Source organism: Tympanuchus pallidicinctus, unplaced genomic scaffold, assembly GCF_026119805.1.
Source record: "Tympanuchus pallidicinctus isolate F22 unplaced genomic scaffold, pur_lepc_1.0 scaffold27, whole genome shotgun sequence".
Classification (NCBI taxonomy): Eukaryota; Metazoa; Chordata; class Aves; order Galliformes; family Phasianidae; genus Tympanuchus; species Tympanuchus pallidicinctus.
In genome coordinates, this window is record NW_026294744.1 from 5,228,293 (window position 1) to 5,249,980 (window position 21,688).

The 21,688-nt window shown below is 35.9% G+C and overlaps 1 protein-coding gene across 7 annotated transcripts in view; it reads left to right on the forward strand.

Moving 5' to 3' along the window:
- SHISAL1 (shisa like 1) overlaps window positions 1–21,688 on the forward strand; it is an 84,183-nt gene that overhangs the window by 17,166 nt on the left and 45,329 nt on the right. For all 7 annotated transcript variants that reach the window (XM_052690736.1, XM_052690738.1, XM_052690737.1 and 4 more), the window contains one exon: window positions 19,353–19,451. In XM_052690736.1, coding sequence (XP_052546696.1) covers window positions 19,385–19,451 — 67 coding nt within the window. In that variant the 5' untranslated portion in view covers window positions 19,353–19,384. The remainder of the gene's footprint in view (window positions 1–19,352; window positions 19,452–21,688) is intronic.

Genomic DNA, 21,688 nt, shown 5'->3' on the forward strand with positions numbered 1-21,688 from the left:
CCACTTCATATTACTGTTTCTTTTTTCCCTTTACATGTGTATTATGTTCCAACACTGTTATCAGGTGATACTGCTGAAAAACAATAAAAAGGTTTTTGGAGTAGAATAACCCATTTTCTGTGGGTTGAAAACCTGGTTTGTTACATCTAGCAACTTACGACAGTGTATTATAATTTCTTAGTTTGTGCAGATCCAAAAGATCAAGCTAGTAAGTGAATGTGTCTTCATGAGCTCACCAAAATTTAAAGTGTTATGACACTGAACGTGTAATATATGTTTTGGTGATGGAGATCATTGCTTTGCTAATCATTCAGGGTTTAAATGCTGTGTCCTAAGTGGCTACTGTTTTTCTGAACCTGTCCTGCTCCCTTGTCAGAAAGTAGAGAAATCCTGAATAACAGGAGAAGTTACTCTGGTGGAATGTGGTACCAAAAAAACAAGGCCCCTTTATAACAAACCATTCAGGATAGTATGTTTCCTGCTTTGCAGATTACAGAGTACAGCAGCAGTAGAGTGGGCAACTGCATAGCATTATTGGTGCGGGTGTAACATTGCTGAAAAAGGATCCTAGCATTATGGCTTGTTTAAGAAAATGGTAATTGTTGGCTTGTTTAAGAAAAACAGGTAACTGATTTTTGAATCACTTTAGCATGAACAGCTGAGAACAAATGTTAAAGCAGAAAAGCCTGAAATGCCATTTCCATTGCGTTGTGAAGCATGTGTAACAGTCAACTTTCAGAGGCAAGTTTTCTGTGATTAAATTAAAATCAAGAACGTTGCCAAATCTTTGGCATCCATTTCTGCTCCCATCTGCTGCTTGCATTAAATATTCTGACTTTCTCCAGCACGGAATCCTTCTCTGTGACCAGAAGAACCAGAGTAACAATGACTTTGCAGAATACGAAAGGTTAAAGTTGAGCTACTACATGCAGGTGGGGGCTTTGTTGTTGTTAAGGCAGTATTAACAAATACATCAGATTTAAAAACCCTTTAGAAATTCTGTGGGGAGTGGGGGGGAACATTAATATCCAAGAAAAATCCCTGTCACTTAAGATGAATGCCTGAAAATATGTTGTCCCCAGATCCTACAGGAATCTTTCAAACAGGGGAAGGAGAATCACTTTTATATCATGCACTTGTTTTCCAGATGCAAAATTTCCTAGTATCTGAATAGAAGTTATGCTGCCTGTATTAGTGGCGGAACCATTTTATTTATTTTTTATAAAACTTCTTCACAAAAGGAGAGACATTTAAAAAGGTGCAAAAACCATTGAGAGAAGTAAAATCATTTATTTTTTCAATCCGGCTCTCGCTTTCTCAGAAAGCCTTTGTTAAACCAGACTGCATCAATGCTTACATACTGCAATGCTGTGACAGAGCTAAAAGGGGAAAGAGGGTTTGCATACAGTGATGTGTCAACTACTCAATTGTCAAACATGAGATCTAAGTTCTTAATTGATCATGGAGTGCTTAAGTAACCGGACAGATTTTTAGCCTCTGTGTAGGTAAAAATATAGAGTACCTCTTAGGGCTGTTTAGGAGTTGCCTGCAGAGTGTGCTTAAGTATTTGGAAATAATCTGTGTACATGCTTTCAAATTGAATCAGGTTTGCAATAGAGGAGAAAATACTACTGCATTTTCACCAGTAGTCATATTGTATTGCAACACTGCTGATTTTCCTGATGGAAAACAGCTGTATTTATTTATGCAATTATCTTTTTCCAATAAGAAAATTCTGGAGGATTAAATTATTCACTTCAAGTTATATAGTTTTAAATTGCATCAATTTCCTCGTAGCATTGAGTCAATGGAAGAACAAACATATTTGTCTTCATGTGACAGAACAATATGATGTATGGATTTGTATGTCAAAGCAATGTGAATTACACAGAATATATAAAGTTTTTGTTGTTTTTTTTTCAAAAATAAACTTTATTAGAAGCAAAAAAGTCTGCAGTTTGTTTTTTAGCTGTAAGAATGGATAGCATCAATATATGTTGTATAATATAAATACTTGAGGCCGACAGATCCTTCCAGATCTGTTTTTAATGCTCCAACTATAGAGGTAAATTAAAATACAACAGAAGGTGGATAAAAAGTAGCAGGCTAATTAGGTGCTGCAGTATGGTGCTGACAGGTTGGTACATACATAATAGTGGAAATGCTTTTGCTGTAATGCCTGCTATGTTACTTGTAATAAAACCAAACAACTTAGATATTGCTTTGCGTTTTCTCTCTTAAATACAGAGACACACATATACATTTTCCCTTGTCTATTTCTGCTCATGCTTTGTCAGAAACTCTCTGACATACAAGAAGACCAGGCTTTGTAACTAGCAGACGTGCTGTAGGGGACAGCCATCTCAGCTGCTTCCCTTCTTTTACTACCTCCTTATTAACTAGTAGCTTAGTAGTGGAAGGAGAGGCTTGACTGAAGAAACCATGGGTAATTTGAATGCTATTGCCTTGTGAAACAAAAATTAGAGTTGTCACTGATATTCCTGAGGGTACTGATGTTTGTGTGAGTAGTTTCAGGTACCCACCAACACGCTGGTATGCTGAGTAAGGCTGAATTTAGTTGACTCTTTTTTTCCTCTACCTTCAAGACAAATAAGAGAACTTAAATGCTTGCCTAAGTTAAACAGGAAACACTTTTGATCCCTAATTTGCTGAGAAACCTTGTATATGTACTTCTGTGGGAAGTGCTGCCTTTTTAAGAGCGGTGCTGGCTTTCAGAAAACCATGCTGATTGCTCTGTTCTAACCAGATTTTTGTTTATATGGGTAGTCACAGCAGTACACCACCCTGGCTTTTAAATGTGTGGCTTAAATTGCAAATGCTTTGTTAACTATTAACATGGATATACTTCTCAACTGGTTTTGTTATATGGCTGCAGTGGAGACAGCACTTTATTAACAGCTTGTTTCAAATTCATTGAGCTTATATTCCCACAGGTCCCTTTTTAAGTGCCTCTATTTGTTTTGTGTTACATCTGTTTAGAACTCAATCAGAAGTCTTTAGTTTAGAAGTCAATGCGCTGCCAACACATGCACTGCTGTTTGGCTCCTTTCATTGCTTGTTGAGTTACAAACATCAGTAGTCATATTTGTCTTCATCCCTATACATTTTTCCTTTTTGCCTGCTTTAGTAAACAATGTTCTCTGGTTTTCTTATGAATTGCTTCATCCCAGATACATTCCTACTGGATAAATGAATTGGTTTACTCTTGTGTACATCAGCGATTCTTAGATGTGTGCTTTTTGCAGCTTTTACCTTTATAAATTATCAAATTACTGTGCCCTGCAAAGAAGCAGACTGTGATGTTTAATTTCTTATTCCTGCCTTCTGACTTCCCTGGAAAAAAAGCACTTCTTCGTTTCACTGTCACTTCTTCAGATGAACTTTGATCTCATCTCCAAGCATATTTTGCAGTTGTTTTCATTTGAAGAGACCCTTTTTGAAAAGGTTTATGACATTAGATTGCAGTTCCAGTGCAGATGCTTAGCCTGATTATGAACCTTTCTGTGAAAGATTAAGTAGAACTTGGTGCAATTTCAAGCTGCAAGCGTTGATTAACTGAGAAATGGTTTTTTTTAAGTGTGATTTTCTTAAAATAAATTCTTTCTTAATCAGTGCTATACTTCTCGGTGAGTTTTCTTTTTAGACTGAAAGGAATTTGTGTTTTTTATAAGTTAGAATAGCCTTCCTAATTATTGTGAATTACCTTATAATATAAGGAAGGTAATTGCATGAGTGGCTTTGGAAATTCATTTGTTTAAAGTCCTGTTCAGAAACTGCTGCACCTAGAGCTTAGAAACATGATGAAATTGCATTTTTAACCATGTTACTTGGGCATTTTCAGTATACAGTTGATGTAATGATTTGGGTAAGGTGGAAATATGAGCTGAAAGCATCCAGAGAAAAAAAATAGCTCCTAGCAAGGGGTATGCTAGGTTAAGAACAAGGCTTCCTTTGACTTTGTTATTCCCTGACTGGCATTTGTAATTGATAGGGTTTTTGAACTACTTATGATGTAATTTCTTCAGGAAAACACAATTTTTAAGCTATGTAAACATCAATCTAATTTAATAACTTTGAAATCATTTCTTTATGTCTTCAAATTATTGGTGCTTCAATGCACATTCATTTTTCTAAGTGTAGCTCTGAAATAAGCTCTATGAAGAAATAAGTTCTATGAAGAAACAATTCTAGCTTCCTAATCTAAGATTTTTGAACCCCCATATTCTCACAGGACACATGACACAAAGTTTGCACCAGGCAGAGTACTGAAAGGATTGAAACTGTATACTGGGAAATGGGCTTTGGAAAGGACATACAAAATTAGAAATGATATAACAAAGAGAATGTTAGTCTGTTCAAATAGCATTTACTATTCGATTAAAACTAATCAAGAGAAGTAATTGAGCTAAAAGGTCTGTGCCGATAAGAACTCCACAGAAGAGCAAACACAGAAATAATGAAATAACTGTGTAATAATTCAGTGTTACAATAATTAGAGTTTCCAGTAGTAGATTTTATTTTCAAGACATTGTGAGCCTCTAATTACAGGGATATCAAGGAAATTTACCTTAAGACAAGTTTCTGCTTGTGTCCATTTTCAACAGCTAGCAGTTTGGTCTGGTAAAAGAAGATGGAACACATGACTGGTGTGACAGACATTTTTGTTAGGGATTTCACTGTAACACCTCTCCTATCTACTGAAATATTTCTAAAAATCATCTATTGAGAGTTGAAACTTCCATTTTTGTTCTTTTATTGAAATTTAAGGCATTGACTTTAGTGTAATGAAGTTGACATTAGAATTAGATTTTTGAGTTAGTCAAATGGTAAAATTAAATCATATTATATAGGAGAATAGAGTGACATTAAGTAGGGTTAATCAGAAACATTTTTGCTCTTTCAGGGAAGGAAGAAAAAGCTGTCAAGTCAACCAAGAATGTTTCATTTGACCCAGGGCAATGTGCATTTCTCTTATGCTATACATCAGAAAGAAATTGAATAAGCACTCAAATATTTCTAGGAGAATATTTTATGGTTTTTTTTGTTGTTGTTGTTGCTGTTGTTGTTTTTCTCCTTGTTTTCTTTTTCTTCAGTGCCTGCATTTAGAATGTTTAGAATTTTTAAAAAACAACCTTTTTAGTTGACTTTGCGAATAATTATTCTCCTTAGAAATCTTAAGTTTTGATGTATACATTACAGACAAAATATCCTGTTCTGATGTACACTACAGACTAGTAGGAAACAAAGGAAATGGTTCTCCTGCTCAGAATAGACTTTATAAAAACCAGTGACTTGTGTAAACTCTTATGATTTAAATTACATGGGAGAGGAGTAGATAATTGGATTAAGAGAAAGATTGGAGCTGAACTTAACTGACTAGAGCATAGCCCTTTGAGAGCAGTACCAGCCTGGCCAGTAAGCTGAAAGCCAGGATGATTAAACTAATATAGTGGCTGTAGTAAGGTAGAAGCTACCAGGAAAGAAGGAATTTGGGAAACTCACATTTTCCACTTCCAGTGATTAATCTAATCTTTTATTTCTACTATGCTTAACTGTCATGAATACACATCATTTTCAGAAAAAGTGTGTTTCTATCCCATATTAAGATGAGGCTACAAAATTAACAGTGTCTCAGTGCAAATAAGAGGCAGAAGAAAAACATAGAACTCATGCAAGTGGAACAAGATATTACTCTGGTTTTTGAGAACTATGTAAGCCATCCTTAAGGCAGCTGATTTCCTGCAATCAATAGGATTTCAGTGCTTAGAATCTTTTCCATACTGTGAATGGGAAAGGTTCAACTTTTCAATTGTATTATCAAAGAACAGATAAGATGCTTAATAAGAACAAAATTTATTTTTAGCAGAAGACCTTGGATTCCTTAGAACTTCTTGGGAAGGCTGTGTTCATTTGATACCTTTTGCTATAATAACTACAAAGCTACCTGATTACATTTAAGATCTACGGTAGCTACAACAGACAAGGCACTGGCTATTCAAAAGCCCTTGGAAAAGGCTGAAGTGGGTCCTTCACTATTGTTGTAGTGCTTGTAAGGCATTAGGCTTCAAAATAGGGCAGTAATCTTGAGTGGAGATGACATGCCACAAAGTGCACCTTAACGCACTGCAGGTTAACTCCACCTTATAACTGAGGTGGAGACCAGCTATTATGTCATGAAAGTTCAAGGGAAAAGAAGTTTATCAGTATAAGGATTTTTGTTTTGGATTTTGTGTGAGAGGAGGGAATAGCACAACCAAGAGAACACAGGTTAATGTGTGAACTTTGCTCAAGTTTCACAAACTAAAATAGAAAATAGTTGGTTACCAAGGAAGCTGAAGAGTGGACTGCTGACTTGGATTTGGGGCTAGAAAAGATCATATATCAATAAGCCTTAGAGATGACAAGTAGATAGAGAAGGATTTTGGTGGCAACCAGAAACAATAAAATTCAAGATTTGAAAGTGTTCTTCAGAAGTCCTCTGGTCACTTTCATTTCCATTATTTCATCTGTAGGGATTAAAGCATGAATCTAGTAACTGAAGTGGGTAGAAACTGGAAAGGGATAGGATAGTTTAGACAAGAGAGGGGAAATCACCTCTTCATGTGGCTCATATTTCCTTACTGGAAGACCCCATTATTTTTCATTACAATGTCACTTAGTTTCTAATTTATCTTCTCTTTTGCCTCTTAAAACATTAATAATCTCTTCCTCAGAGTTTTCCAAAAATGTCTCTGAGTTGATACTTCAAGTAAAATGAGGAAGACAGATTTCAATTATTCTTTCTGAATACCAGACCTTTTCTTCTGGGGGTTGACTGGAAATTAGATTTGGAACCTATAGCTGAAGTGAGTTAATCCAAAATGAAAAGCCACTCTGCACTTCACAGACCTCGCTAGAGTCAGTTTTACTACATTTGAGTTCTAAGGATTTCATAATTCAGTGTATTTTGGATCTGATTTACTGTCCCAAGATGGAATTGATTGTCTGGGGTATATGACTTCATCCATACTGATAAATATATTACATAGTAGGTATGAAAAGCCTTATGGTTAGTGAAAAGAAAATCACTACAAAATGAGTATTTGTGGAAGCTGCCAAAAGAATTACATTTTTATTAGTCAAGAGGATCCAAAAATGTTGTGACAATAGATACAATGTTTGTGAGCAGACCTTGAAAACCCATAAAGATATTACTTTAATCTTAATATTCTGCTCATAAAATTTGCATGCACAGTGTTCTCCCTTTGGAAGCTGTAGCAACAACTTCTCTGTTGTATGTGAAGTTTTATGATCAATTTTTTGTGTTGCTCATTCGAATAAAATAGCTTAAACTATTTGTGCTAGAGGATAATAAAATCAACAATTAAGAAATTAACAAATGTCACTTTTCTAAAATACCCCAAAGAATGGATCTTTGCGACTATACTGTGAAAAGTAATTCCATATGCAGTTAAGAGATTCTTTACTTCGACCTTAGTGAGGTAATGCATACAATATGACATTACTGCAGAGAGGAAGTAGTCTTTTGACAGCAACTTCCAGAGAAAAGTATCATCAAAATTTTCAAATCATTCTTATTATCTAAAACTCTGCCTACTTATTTGGTTTTGCTGCTACATCCAAGTCATGTCCTGTACCTTAATGTTTCTGTATGTGAAAGTTCTAACTCCTCTGTAAGCATGTTATGTAAAAAAATGGTTTAAAGCATGATTGTCCCATGATTTGGCTTGCCTGGCAATATTCTTGGGCCATACATAGTATAGTCAATGTATATAAGAAAATATATTTGCCAACTCTCCACTATTCTGTCTGCATTACTGCTTTTCTACTAATATCTTTGCTGTGTAACATACAATGAATGCCATACTTTATTCCTTATGTATGAATTATTGGGAGTTAGTGTTTTGTCAGTTGTTCTGATGTCAGATGTTCTGTGTGCTGGTCTGCAAGGTAAAGAGGAAGTGATTGTTACGTTCAAAAAGACAATTTCAGAGAGTTTTTCAAATGGAACTACATTGGTTATTGCAACCAGAAGTCACGTAATATGAGAGTTGCTCTGAAAGTAATATTTCCTATTTTATTATGTTGGTCCATGGTATCAGTGGTGGAGGTTGGTGGGATGGCTGCAGAGGGGCAGCCTGACAAAATGATTCTGACGTTGAAGTGGGTATCAAGCAAAGGTGTGTCACTGAATTCCTTCACATGTAAAAATTGCACCCACTGACATTCATTGATGCTTATTAAACAGTGGTTGTGAGCTCAGTGAGATGGTAAGTGATGCATTTCAGCAGTAGCCACAGGAACAGTGGGTCATCTGCACTGGTGCAGATTTTTACAAGTGTGGCATGCAGGTTCTTGTTCATCACTGATGAAAATGCATAGCTGGTGGTGGTGGCTGTTGAAAAATAACATTTTGTAGATGAGAATTTGCTCTGTCAAATAGTGTTATAGTGCTCTTTGTATCTGTTGTAGTGTCCATGCAAAGAAATAGGTGGTGTTGCTTTTGGAGTGACCTACATAGTTTGAAACTGCACGTGTGAGCAGCTGATCCTATTGACTTCTAGACTAAGGTCCCACCAACTTCAGTAAAACCAGTGTTTTACCCTAGAGCTTAATTATAAGTTACCTAAAGAGCTAATCAAAACACCATGGTAAAGTAAGTTTGCACAATATGCAGAAATAGATGCCCTTTTTTATGTGAAGGAAATTTATGTGGCATAAATCAATTGATCCGAATGAAAATGCGTGGACGGGTCATGTTTATTTTATGCATGACTCAATGCACTTTCCATCTGCAAGTCATAAGGTGCTTCCTGTCAGGGCATGCTGATTTAGAATGATGCTGACACTGGAAATGACATACTGGCTTAAAGATGGATAAATGGTTTTATAGGAATGCTTTGTTTTCCACCACAGAGCACAGTTGTCAGCTCAGCATCTGACACATGGACAGGGAGGTAATGCCTCACTTAGTTGCTTTGTAGTCACGAGTGTCTGTTCTTAGCATCATTCACTGTCGACCACAATGTGGGATGATTGTATCAGCATATATCCAGAATACAATGTGGGCTCAACTTCCTACCAGACTTGCACGTGTACCAAGCCAAGGTGAAATTGTTTCAAGTGTAGATGACAGCAAAATTTTATTTCTGTAATGACACTGTTCAGCATCCTGCTGAATTCAATGTCTGATGCAAAGTACGTTCATCCATCTTCGTGACAGCATTTAGTGCAGTTGCATTCTTACAGGCATTCACTGTTTTGCATTTAAGCTGCACCGTTTAAAAATGGAAAACTAATGCCTATCAATACTGGAATTTTTGAACAAAGTGAACTATTCAACTGATGATGCAGAGAGAAGTGTACAGATAAGTCACATGATCAGTGCTAGCTTTATGCAGGTATGATCCAGAATAGCCTGTTAGAACCTATTTCAGGCATAAGCTGACCTTCAGTCTCTCCTAGCCTGTATGTTAGGCTTTCAGAGCTTCTTTTGACACAAATTGTCATGTGTACTGCCATAATTAAAGACATGAATGGCAAGTATTTGGGGGTAGAAGCTATTTCTTAGATATGTGGCCATTTGAGCACAGTATGGCGTTGATGTCTGTGGCTTATGACTAGGTTTCATTGTACTGCTGTACTATTTGAACACCAAGGAGTGTATATATAAGGCATGCCCAATGAACGCACATATCTATTGAACAAAAGACGTCACTCCTAAATGACTTGTAGCTTCAATCTGAAGTTAAAACTTCTGGTAGATCACTGGTTTTTTTTTTACTTGGTTTTTGTAGAGTCAGTGGGGTATGCATTTCTCTGCTTGATCCATGTGTAATCAAGAAATAACATTTTCATGAATCTCATACAAGTCTCTTCAAGTAGCTTCTCTCATACCTGCCTCTGCATGAGAAAACGGGCAGAAACCACAGGCTATAAGTAATAAGCACTTTCTGCATCCTGTAAAACAAATAATGTGAAACAAAAATGATGCCTTTGATGTCACCACCAGCAGCACAGCTATGTTTTACTTGATACTAGATTAAAAAATGCACATTGAAAAAAATTCTACATTATTAAAAGCCACTCTTCTGTTGCTCTGCTTCTTTTTTTTCCTTCTGGTTTGCAATCTTCCTACCTGCCAGTCTGACTATTAACAATTGTTCTTTCCTTTTGTCCTCTAAGTATCCTTGACTAAGAGAGGAAAAAGGATTCACTAGCATTCTTGTTATCTGTTTAGTGTTTTGAAGACTCCAAAATCTTGGTGTTTTGTTTTTATTAGAATAGCAATACACTAGTGTGATTGCAGTAGCACTGGCACATCATGTCCTTAAAGCCAGCTTTCTGAAGTATTTTTTAAATGTACTGCAGTGAAAAAGTGCATTTTCTACTGTAGAACAACAAGGCAAAAAAGGAGGTGAAAGGACTTACTCCAATCTTCTGGCACAAAGTTTTTCTCTCTAGCAGTTGTTGGTTCAAGGTTTGCACACGAGTTCCTTTCTCCTTAGCTGATGTGGTCACAGATCCTTATCCTTTTTCCAGTCTGCATTAAGAACTGCCTTCACTTGTGATATTACTGATGGAATTTATAGAGCATTTTGGATATACCATCACAGATGTCACAAAGAGGAAGGCTGATTGTTCCTCAGTTCACTCTGACAGGTGGTTTTCATCATTTTCTTTAATGAGAGCATATGCAAAATTTGATCATAATGTTTCCTGGAATCCAAAGATTTATTTTACTTATAGGGGAATGCTGATGGCCGGTTTCAGGTTTGAGAAGTGAGAAAGTGTTGCCCTTTGAGCAGATTTCTACAGGAGCCGTCCCCTCCAAAACCAATGACACACAACGATAAATTGTGTAGGATGTTCCCAGTTTGCCCCATGTGACATGACTAAACTAAAGATTTTTCTTTTGCTTAACTTACTCCCTGTATTTTTTCTACTTTTGAGCAAAATAATTTTTGAAAACATTTTACAAACCTGGAGTAACGAAAGGTTAGAAATAAATCTATTTAGAAACAGATAACAGTATTCAAGAACAAGAGAATGAGTAAGATTTGGATGCCAACAGACTTCTACAAAATACTTTTCCAGAAGAGGCAATTGAGAAGTGATCTTGCAAAGTTGTTCTTAATTTCAGCGTATTCCTGAAACCAAGGATTTACCAACTTATTTTTCACTAGATAAATTATTTGTTAACATGGTACCTTTTTTTATCAAGAGGATAATAAGAATTCACTAGCCAGGTTCTCCTTCATCTCGATATGTACATGTTCTCAGGTTCTATTGCTTTTCTGTAACACAGATTCGAAATAGTTGTCTGTTAGACTAGGGAGATTTCAAAACATGTTAATAATAAAACTTGTATGCAGTTTTACCTTCACAACTTCACTGTAATTTTCCATAACATCTTTAAAATCACATGGAAAAACTGTTTCCAATAAAGTAGTAAAAATTTGCTTTATTAAAGACTCGGGGTAATGTGATATTTTAAGTTAAAATGTTTGCTCTATGCTGGACATAGCTCAAAACATAAGCTTAACTTTTCTTAGAGAATTTGGCATTTCTTGCCAAATGAAATGATATCTTGATTGCCAGAAGAATTTGTAATAATTTTAAAATGAATCCTATCCTGCTTTTTAGCGCTTACTGCAAATCTGTGTATGTTTCATTGTCATTCCTGACTCATGAGAGACCAAGATGGTCATTCATAATTTCAGAGTCAAATTTTAGTTGTTTCAAATTACTTCATTCTGTGAATGTCAGAACAGACTTGACAGTTTCACCTTGATTATGTATGTTTGTATTAATTAATTTAATCTAGCAGTCCTATTAGCCACCTGTGTAAGCTGGAACTGGAAGTTGTTTGCACAGGATCACTCAGCTGCTTTGCTTAATGCAGATATATATCCAGGTACGTCTCTGAACTGAGGTGTGTCTTCAGAAAACTGGGTTGAGTTGATTAAAAATAAGGATCTCGGATGGTTATAATAAGTCTTTGTCAGCCGCATATGCTTGTGCAGATACAGTACATGGAAATGAGAACATATGAATATTTCAGCTTTCAAAAAGAGGGAAAAGCTCTGTTCCGAATATTAGGAGAGGTTGCTGCTGCTGTCTGCATAGGGAATTTTGCATTTGAAAAGTAAGAAAGTTGCCAGTAACTTGTAGCTGAAGTTAGTTACTGATGTCAGTAAATCATCACAACTGTAACTGCTATTTTTACACATCTGACTGTCTCCATGAAGAATTTAGGTATTTTTTTTCCCCAAGTGAGGTCTAATGCACACAATGGAGAGGTAATTGTGGGACAGAAAGCCATCTATCATTGTCTGACCTTCATTGGCAGTAAATCCAGGAAATCATGTAATCATCCTACCAGATGCAAATAGAAAATGAATTGCACAAGAAATTGATTACCTGAGGTTTCTTTGGAATTCTGCAGTAAAACTGCATTGCCACAGTACCTTTAATATCTTTACTTTTCTAACAGAGATGGTAAGGAATTTGGCAGCCAATAAAGATTTCACGCTAGCTTAGGGAACTTTCTCATCAGTTCTATTTTGTGAATTTAAAGTCTGAATATGCTATTGATTCTCTAACATCAATTATACTGTTTTCTTAACAAATCTTTCTTACTTCTCTGTCATTCTGCTGTGCAATATACTGCATGGTCACAGTAGGAGCTGCTAAAATCCATTTCCACCTGGCATTCACAGGTGTCTCTCAGGGTGTAGGAAAGTATTAAGTGTATGGCTGAAATGGGAAAGGGGCAAGAGTGGCAGGAGATAAATGAGCAGCTTTGGTGTTTCTTGATGTTGCTGACAGTTGTAGTATGTACAAGTTTCTTGGCTTTCTCTTATTAATAACAACAATAGAACTACTTGAAGCTTGCAAGATGATCTGCAGGAAGTCCTTCATTCATAGCTTCTTGTTTTAGCATTCATGTGTGTTGTTTCCTCATAGCTATTTAGCAAGGAGGAATAATAATAATGACAGTGGGGTGCATGTGAAACAAATCCATGTTTGTTTTCAATTTTAAATTTTATGAAATAAGGGGGAAGAGTTTCATGGCCAAGAGTTTATTTGCAGTTGTGTAGAAACATAAGTGTCTCTACATCTTGCATGCTTAACTTTGAATATATGTATTAAGATGCTTTTGGGGAAGTAATGAGCCATGTTAATGGTGCACTCTAATCCAGAAGGTTTCCTACCAGCAATTCCTTCGCACAGGTCTGTTTTAATTATTTAAAGTAATCTGTCAACTTAAAACTAGTACCTGTTTTTCATAAACACTTTTTGAGGTTATTGCAGTGTGAAACCATTCTTTCTTTCCTTCCAGTTACATTACTACCTTTGTAATATGGCTGTAATTTCGTTGTAGTAGCATGCATGAATTCATTCTAGATGCATTTTTTCACTCTGTTAATGTGAGAATTTAGCAGAGCTGATCTAGAAGTTAGGTTTAGATCACAGCCTCATTTTTGCATTGAATTTTAAACAGTTTTCTCAACCACTGTGACCACCTTGGCCACATTATTAGTCCCGTTACTACAGTCACAATCCAGGCTGTGTTGTCTGTTGCCTCGTAAAGAGCTAAGAGATTGAGAGGAGGCCAATTCCCTGCTAGTGACCCTCCTTGTCCATGCAGTGTAAGAAGTGGAGCAGAAGATGGTTTCTGTGCCCTTCAGCAAATGGAAGACGAAGAGGAGGGAAACCCATCATTACATCTGCCACTAGTATGATTTCCTGGGGCAGGTCACTGGTACTCACCAGGATTGGAAGGCTTGTTGAAGATTGGTGAGAAGAGACAGTGTCATACTTAATTATGCACATGTAGAGGCATGTACCTGAGTACAGCATACCTATGTATCTTTTGATTAACTGTGAGGGTTAGTAGAAGATCTGTGGCACTCTGCACATTTGTAATGCTGTAATTTTATGTAATATGGAAGAGTTGGCAACCACAGGGGAATTTAATAGAACCTTCTGGGCACTGATAAAGTATAAATTAAACAACTGAAGTCATGTGCACAGAACTATATTGCATCTTTATCATAAACTGTAGAGCAAGATATATGATGAAGTATAGAAAATATATTCTTAAAGGAAAAATTGTAAGAAGTGGAAGCTGTTAGCCTAAGAAAAAAAAAGACTGAGTGGATAGATAGGATGGCACTTATTGAATGTAGTAATTGAAGAATGACATGGAGAGGCGTAACTGGTGCTTATCTGGGCAAATTATTTCTGGTCCGCTGAGTTCAGGATGAGATTTAATCAAAGCAAAGGAGCTGCAAGTTAGGCATAGGAAAACCTTTCTAGCCATGAGATTAGAGAAGTGCTGGAAGGGAAATACCCTGGGAAGTCTAGGGAACTACTCTGTTGGTGGTGCTACCTGTAATTTAGGTGCACTTGATCCTGTGACAGTTGAATTAGGTGATCTTCTAAATCAATACTAGTCTTCTGCTATTCTTTAACTTCTGAGACAGTGCTGATATAGTTAATAATCCTCTAGCTAGCACCTTTTGTTCTTTATAATAACAACAACAAAAAAGTTCAAAGCCTCTCTTCTAAACATACTTGTCTTTTCCTTTGAATTGAGGCGGAAAATATTTCTGCATAAAATCTCACCACATTAATTGGTTATTTATCTGAGCAGCTTTTCTTTTAAATGATTCACTGATCCCCCTCAAGAACAGGCTGCTAGATGAAACCATAAGGATAACTAAAACAGTGTACGCACTAGCAAAGAACGAGCTAGAATGTCACAGTGTGGGACTAAAGAGTAAAGTCTGGTGCAAAGATATGATATGTATATTTATAAGTTAGGGGGAAATTCTTTACAGAGAGAGTGGTGAGGTGCTGGAACAGGCTGCCCAGAGAGGCTGTGGATGCCCCGTCCCTGGAGGTGTTCAAGGCCAGGTTGGATGGGGTCCTGGGCAGCCTGGTCTAGTATTGAATGTGGAGGTTGGTGGCCCTGCCTGTGGCAGGAGGGTTGGAGATTCATGATCCCTGAGGTCCCGTCCAACCCTGTGATTCTGTTATTCTCTGCATATCTTCATCTAGGGATGACATGGCGAGGGGTTAGGAAAATGAAGTCAGTTTCTGCAGTGGTGGTGGTGGGAGTAGAAAGTGAGGGGCAAACACAGGTTCTGTCGGCAGGAACAAAAAGCTACCCACCTGCTGTGTCTCATATTAATGTCTCTGCTCCTTGATCTTAACATCTCAGCACCTTTCTTATGAATTATGTTCTCTTTGAATCATTCATTGTTGCATCTTCATGAAGGGAAAGCAATATTCCTGACATAATCTCTATTCTGTAAAAAGAGAGCTTAAGAAAAATGTGTAAGGACCATTATTTCTATTTCATAACTGAAATGTTGAAAGAGGGAGATAATTAAAAAACAACTGTCCTCTAAAGCTATGGTTCTTCAACTATTTTGTTAGCCCTCTTTATTGTGTAGCTGTAGTGGTACTTAGGATTGCTAGCAGAAAACAGAATGTGGTGTAAGACAAAGAATGGGTTGTCAAAAGCCAAGGAGAAGGATGACCATATTGACCTCAAAAAAGATTGAAATGGTGCACTGAAAGTTAAAATTGGGCATTAGACCACACATCACTGATTCACAAAATGAGGAAGAAAGCTTAATTGCTTACCTTCCAAGCCCTTTACCTTTCTATTGGATTTGTCACATGCTGTTCAAATTTTATTGAAATAACAAAAAAGAGTTCCTTTTTCCTTTTTTTTTTTTTTTAATTTTAAAGCATTCTGTCAGTCTTGACTAATAATAATCATAACAAAATATTCAGCTGTAAAATAATTATAATATATACTTATATCACTCCATCATGTGGAGTAGCATTAGGATGATTTCTTTATGATTTCAGCCCTTTTTCTGTACCACCAGTTCTCCTGCCTATCTATTCCACCTGACTGATTGAGTTTTATGAGGGCTGCTCCAAAAGTAATGCCTCCTATTTTATTGTGTTGGTCAACAGCATCAGAGGCATTGGTGATATGGCAACAGAGGCTGAACCTTGCCAACAGTACTCCATTACATTTTGTTACTGCGCAACAAATGGCAGCAGAGAGGCAGTCTGACAAAATGGTATCTGACTTGAAAGTGCATGTGAAGCAAAGATGTGTCATCGAATTCCTCCATACAGAAACAAAATGATACCTGTTGACACTCATCAACACTTGTTGAATGTTCATGGAGTCCAAACAGTGGATGTGAGCATAGTGAGATGATGGGTGTTGTATTTCAGCAGTGGCAAAAGTAATGTGAAAGACAAACCATGTTCCAGAGGCATTATTTTTGGAGCAACCTACTCCAGAGCTCAGAGATATCGTCACGATGATGCACTTAAATATGATTGCTTTAGTTGAACAACAGTATGGAAAGAAAATAATGATAACAATAATTGTAAAGTAGTGAATGATTAGTTATATCTCCATCTCACTGCAATGGTCATATTCAATTTAATGCACTGAATCAGTAGTTACAAAATTGAACATTTCCCTGTCTTTCTCTCTATATATGTATCACACATACATATTTGTATCCCTTCTAGGAACAATAAACACACACTCACTCTGGTTTCATGGTATACCATATGACCATGTGTGTATATACAGAATGACTGATAGATGATGCACTGTATCGTTCCTACACACAAACATACCCAACTCTGTCATTTTGTTGTAGATCTTTACTGTTTTTGTCTCCCCGCTTTTATCTTCTGAGCTGGCACTTAACAAAATTGAAACATCACAACCCTTGGATTAAAATGCCAGTATCATTGTTGCTACTTCTGTTGGACATAAGTATAATCTTCCTCGTCTTGAAAATGTTCTAGATTTCTGTTGTAAGGTTGTACTCTATTACCCATAAGAGTGAAAATTAAAAAAGAAAAAAATGCTTCTTTGTTATTGTCTGAGTTAATCTTCTGTTGACAATTGACATGCAGTGTTATTATTTTGCATTTTCGTCATTTTTTATTAAATTGCATACTACTACATAAAATATTTTATTGAAATCTGCTATATTATTACTATCTTTATTAGGCAACTTTCATCAACAACAGAATTGAGAGCTATAAAATGTACTTTTTGTAAGCCCAAAGTGATGTACATTAATTACATTAGTCTCCTTAATTAGTTATTGTTTTTTACATTTACCATTCCATTAGTTTTCTCTGTATCATCATCAGGCTCACAAGCTTATATTTACCTAGATTATGCAATTTACTGCTTAAAATGTCATTAAGCTTCTTCTGAATGCTACCATATTTTTCCCACTGGAATAATGGGGAAAAAAAAAAAGGATCTATATACTCCTTTGCCATCCCTTCTAAGATAATGAGATACAAATTACACAGAAATGTGGTTTTAAAATTATAAACTTTGGTATCAACTCATTAATGTCATCCTAAATTTTTCTTGATATGGAAATATTTAATAGTCTCAGCCCTACCAAACATCTGTCTCTTCCCAGATACACAACAGAGGTGCATATTGATCCCTTTAATTAACTGTTATTAAGCCAAGGTTTCCTTCTGGTAATTAATCACTATCAGAATTCTTGCAGTTTTGGTTTACTCAGGAAATTTTTCCTTACGCAATATAGGAGGTAACTCATCCTTTGTACCTGTTTCACTTGATTAAACTTCCACATTCTTAATCTCTGTCTTATGATCAGTATTACTCTTTTCTTATGAAATTCTGACTTTATATCTGCTTGATGTTTTAACTGATGTGATGTTCCTTCTGGAGAAAGATAATGACTTTTTCAAACAGTATTGATGTTTAGAAGTATTCTTAATATGCTCCTAATTAGCATTTCATGATTTTCTGTAATTATTTCTCATCTCTTACTGGCATGGTCTCCAATTGTTTTTCCTTTTGAATTGATTTATTTTAAAGCTACAAGTATGATAGTGGTTTGGACGCTATTCACGTTTGCAGATTACAGTGCATTCAATCACAACTTCTTGTACAAAAGTTACCACTGATTTATAGGTCTGTGATCTGTTTCCTTCATCTGCTAAGGTGACTTCTTACAGAATCTACTTGTTCTGGACATAGTTTTTTTTTTAGTGAGAAATCTGTTGCCTCTAAGCACTGTCAATAGAACTGTCTCCCCTCCCGTGCCCACAGATGTTACTCATAATGCAGTTATTATAAAACTGATATATTCCCCTTCTTTTTAAAGTGCAGGTGCAATTGTCTTGGGATTTTAATTTGCTGCTCTAGTCTATGGAGGACATCAATCAGTAAATTATGTTGTATTTATCTGATTTCATAAGCATTTGGCATCATGTTGGTCTTGAGCTGTCAGAATCAATTTAATTTTTGACATAAAATGCCATTTTCCTTTAATTTTTTCCAAGTCACTCCTTTATAAAAGCCTTAATTTTTTATTTTTTTTCAACAGCCTAAGTATAAGATGCAACCCAACAGCCTTCAGTAGTAAAACCTAGGTTTTCTGATGTATAGGCTAATCTTCCAGTGTTGTACAGGCCAACAAATTACTTTCTTATTATTTTCCAGTGTCCGTGTGAGTTCAGGATGCTGAAGACCAGCATTAGTCTGCATTAGCAATGACAACAGGTACCAGATGTTCCTGCTGGTGTTGGTGACGCTGTTTGCACTGGAACAGAACCTCTGCCATAGCTGTGTGAAATGCAGCTGGTGATGTTGAATCAATGCAGATGTAAGATGCGTTTCCCCAGCTGTAGGGCTTTTCTGCAAAACAAACTATCTAGGCTATCCTTTTTATGAACAACTGCCAGCCAAACTGATCACATCTCACCCTGTCTTCCAGGAAAACCAAGAAATAGGAATAATTCTACAAAAGTCTTTTCATTACAATCAAAGTACTTTTTTCAAATGTTTCCAGCCATCTCAGTTGTTCAACCCACTTTCTGAACGACTGCACCCTCTATTGGAGTAAAACAGATCAACTTCCAAAGCAGATAATTTATTTTTACGTTGTTTATATCCTTCTGGTTCTTACAGGCATAATACAACAGCCCATTCATGTGACAATAAAACCAGCACAGTCTTGCTGATCTTAGATTACAGGGGAAGTGTGAATATCCAATAAATACTTTATATGATTTCTCTATACCCTGAGTTAATGAAAAGTATGTAAATAGCTCTGTACATTCAGGGTAAAATGAGAAAGGAATAATAGAAATATTTTTTTTTCTTGTTGTGTGAAGCTATTTCAATTAACCAAAGCTCTGTGGGGAAGTAAATGTTTGAACAAACGAAAGTGATATGAAATAGACGATTAACCATGATGTTGCATCTCATCAAACAGGTGATTCTCTAATGGACCAATGAAAGCCAACAATGACAAGTTGTGGTCAACAGTCCTTGAATGTGCTGATGGTTTTGCTTTCATTACTCTTGTCAGCAGGTAACTAACTTTCATATATTGAATTTATCTATCAATGTCATGAGGAAAAAAGTGTTGCAATTTGATATCAAATTCCTAAAAAAACAAAATGTTCAAGTGAGTTGTTAATTGAATAACAAATAAAGCATCTTTACATCTAACAACCAAGGCTGAAATGTGAAATGCAATTGAAAATTCAGCTTAAGAAAGAAGAGCTGGTGGGGCAATGACATAGTTTAACAGAAAAAGACACTGCTTTGCTATAGTAGTTTTTCAGCTCACTTAAAAGAAAAAAACAAAATCTGCACCACCATAAAATCCAATCATTTTTCTGAATTATCATCTATTTGAAAAAAAAGCAAGTTGGGTACCAAATGTATGCTTTTATGTGTACACAAAAATACATGTTCATGTGAAAGATTGAACACTGAACTTTAACTGTATTTGAAATGAGTACACATCATTACATTACACAATCTTAACATTATATTTATACATATATACACACACATACTTAAAGAAAAATGTATGACATGATAGAATGCAAATTTTCCCAAATCTGAAGAACTGACAGAACTAGAAGGGAATGTATGTTTATTTCTGTAGGTACTCACTAGATCTGCCCTAGATATTTGGTACTAGCACACAGATTTTGCAGCAATCTGTCAGCTGTTATATTGAGAATTAGTTGAGTGCTATGATTGCTAGTTGCATTTGTTCTTCAGAAGATATCTGCGACATTGAAGACATGGAATTTATTTACTTATTTATTTATTTATCTATTTTGTAATGATAGATGAATGTTTTCATTTACAACAAAAAGGAGGGGTGAATATTCACAGGCCAAATAGATTTGGTTTTAGGAATTATTAACTCTGACTAAGGCTTCTTTTGCCCTCCCTTCCTGAAGTGCTTTTTAACTGAAAATGTGGTTGATGTTTTTTTCCATCAATGCTCCATATTCCCTTACACCGCACCGCATCCATAATCACCATACTTAAAACTTTACCAGACATTATATATCTTCAGATATCTTTGTGCTTCAGTAAGAGTTGGCATATTATTGCATATGCATGATGTCTGTAATGTGCAATGTTATATCCCCATCAGTTATTTGATGTATGGATTTTCTTTCCCACAGTACTGGTGCTTGTTTGCAAATGTTCAGCTTGATTCTTACTAAGGATAAATAATTACCTAGCTATAGATCTAATCTCCTTTTGTGAAAAATGTTACACTATTATCAGCTAAACTACTTGTTGGTGTAATCTTAAAATTTTATTTTCTTGTGGAGTCTTTTCATTTCTACCAGCCTCATGTGCACAAGAATCAGGCATGGGAGACCAGAGCAATCTCTTTGTGTTTTTTCAGGTTCAGGTCATTTCAGAAAGCTATTTCCCTGGTGTAAAAGAAAAGTCAGTTGTTCAAGAAGGCTTCAGTGATTATATCCCACTGATCAAACATCACAAAGCTGTTCTGGTTCTTTTGATTTTTATTATGTTTTCGTACTTTTACTGCCCATTTTAGGGGACTTCTACTAGAGACCACCTGAAACTTCACTTTTCCAATCATTTTCCCCAAGATAATTTAAATATATCTGTGTTCAAGTAGAATGGAGGATAGCACTATGCTTGCAAACAGTAGTAATCTGCTGCTACATAAACACCTGTTACCTCAAACACAAGCAAAAAGCCAATGGCTTGACATATTTTTTTCTTAGGAGACAAAACTTAGTGCCTCTGATATACAGTTTTTTATTTGAAACTAGTTATATATGACCTTTAGTTCTTACATAATGTACATACCAATAGTAGTAGTCAGTGTAGAGTGCAGGCTTCATTTGGAGTCACCACAAGTCTTTCATGCTAGCTAAGTTCCACTCATTGGGGAATTTTACTACTGACATATGTAGGATTAGGTTTAAACCATTGCTAAATGACCTTTCATGGGACATGAATGAAAGGATAACATTTATTATTTGTTATTTTGTAGACAGCATGTGTGTACTTTTTTTTTTTTTTTTTTTTGCGTAGGATCATCTTCCATAAAGGAAAACTAATGGCTTAATGCACTGAGAGTGATGATGGGGAAAAAAGAGATTGCTACTCTCACTGAAATTATACAAACAGCATTCTTAAACTGAGCTGAAATGAAAATCTAAAGGCAAAACTTCTTGAGTTTCCTAGATTTTCAGGTTTTCACCTGTGAAACTGTGCCTCATTTCCAATCTTTGACATACAAATACTCAAGTTCTTAAA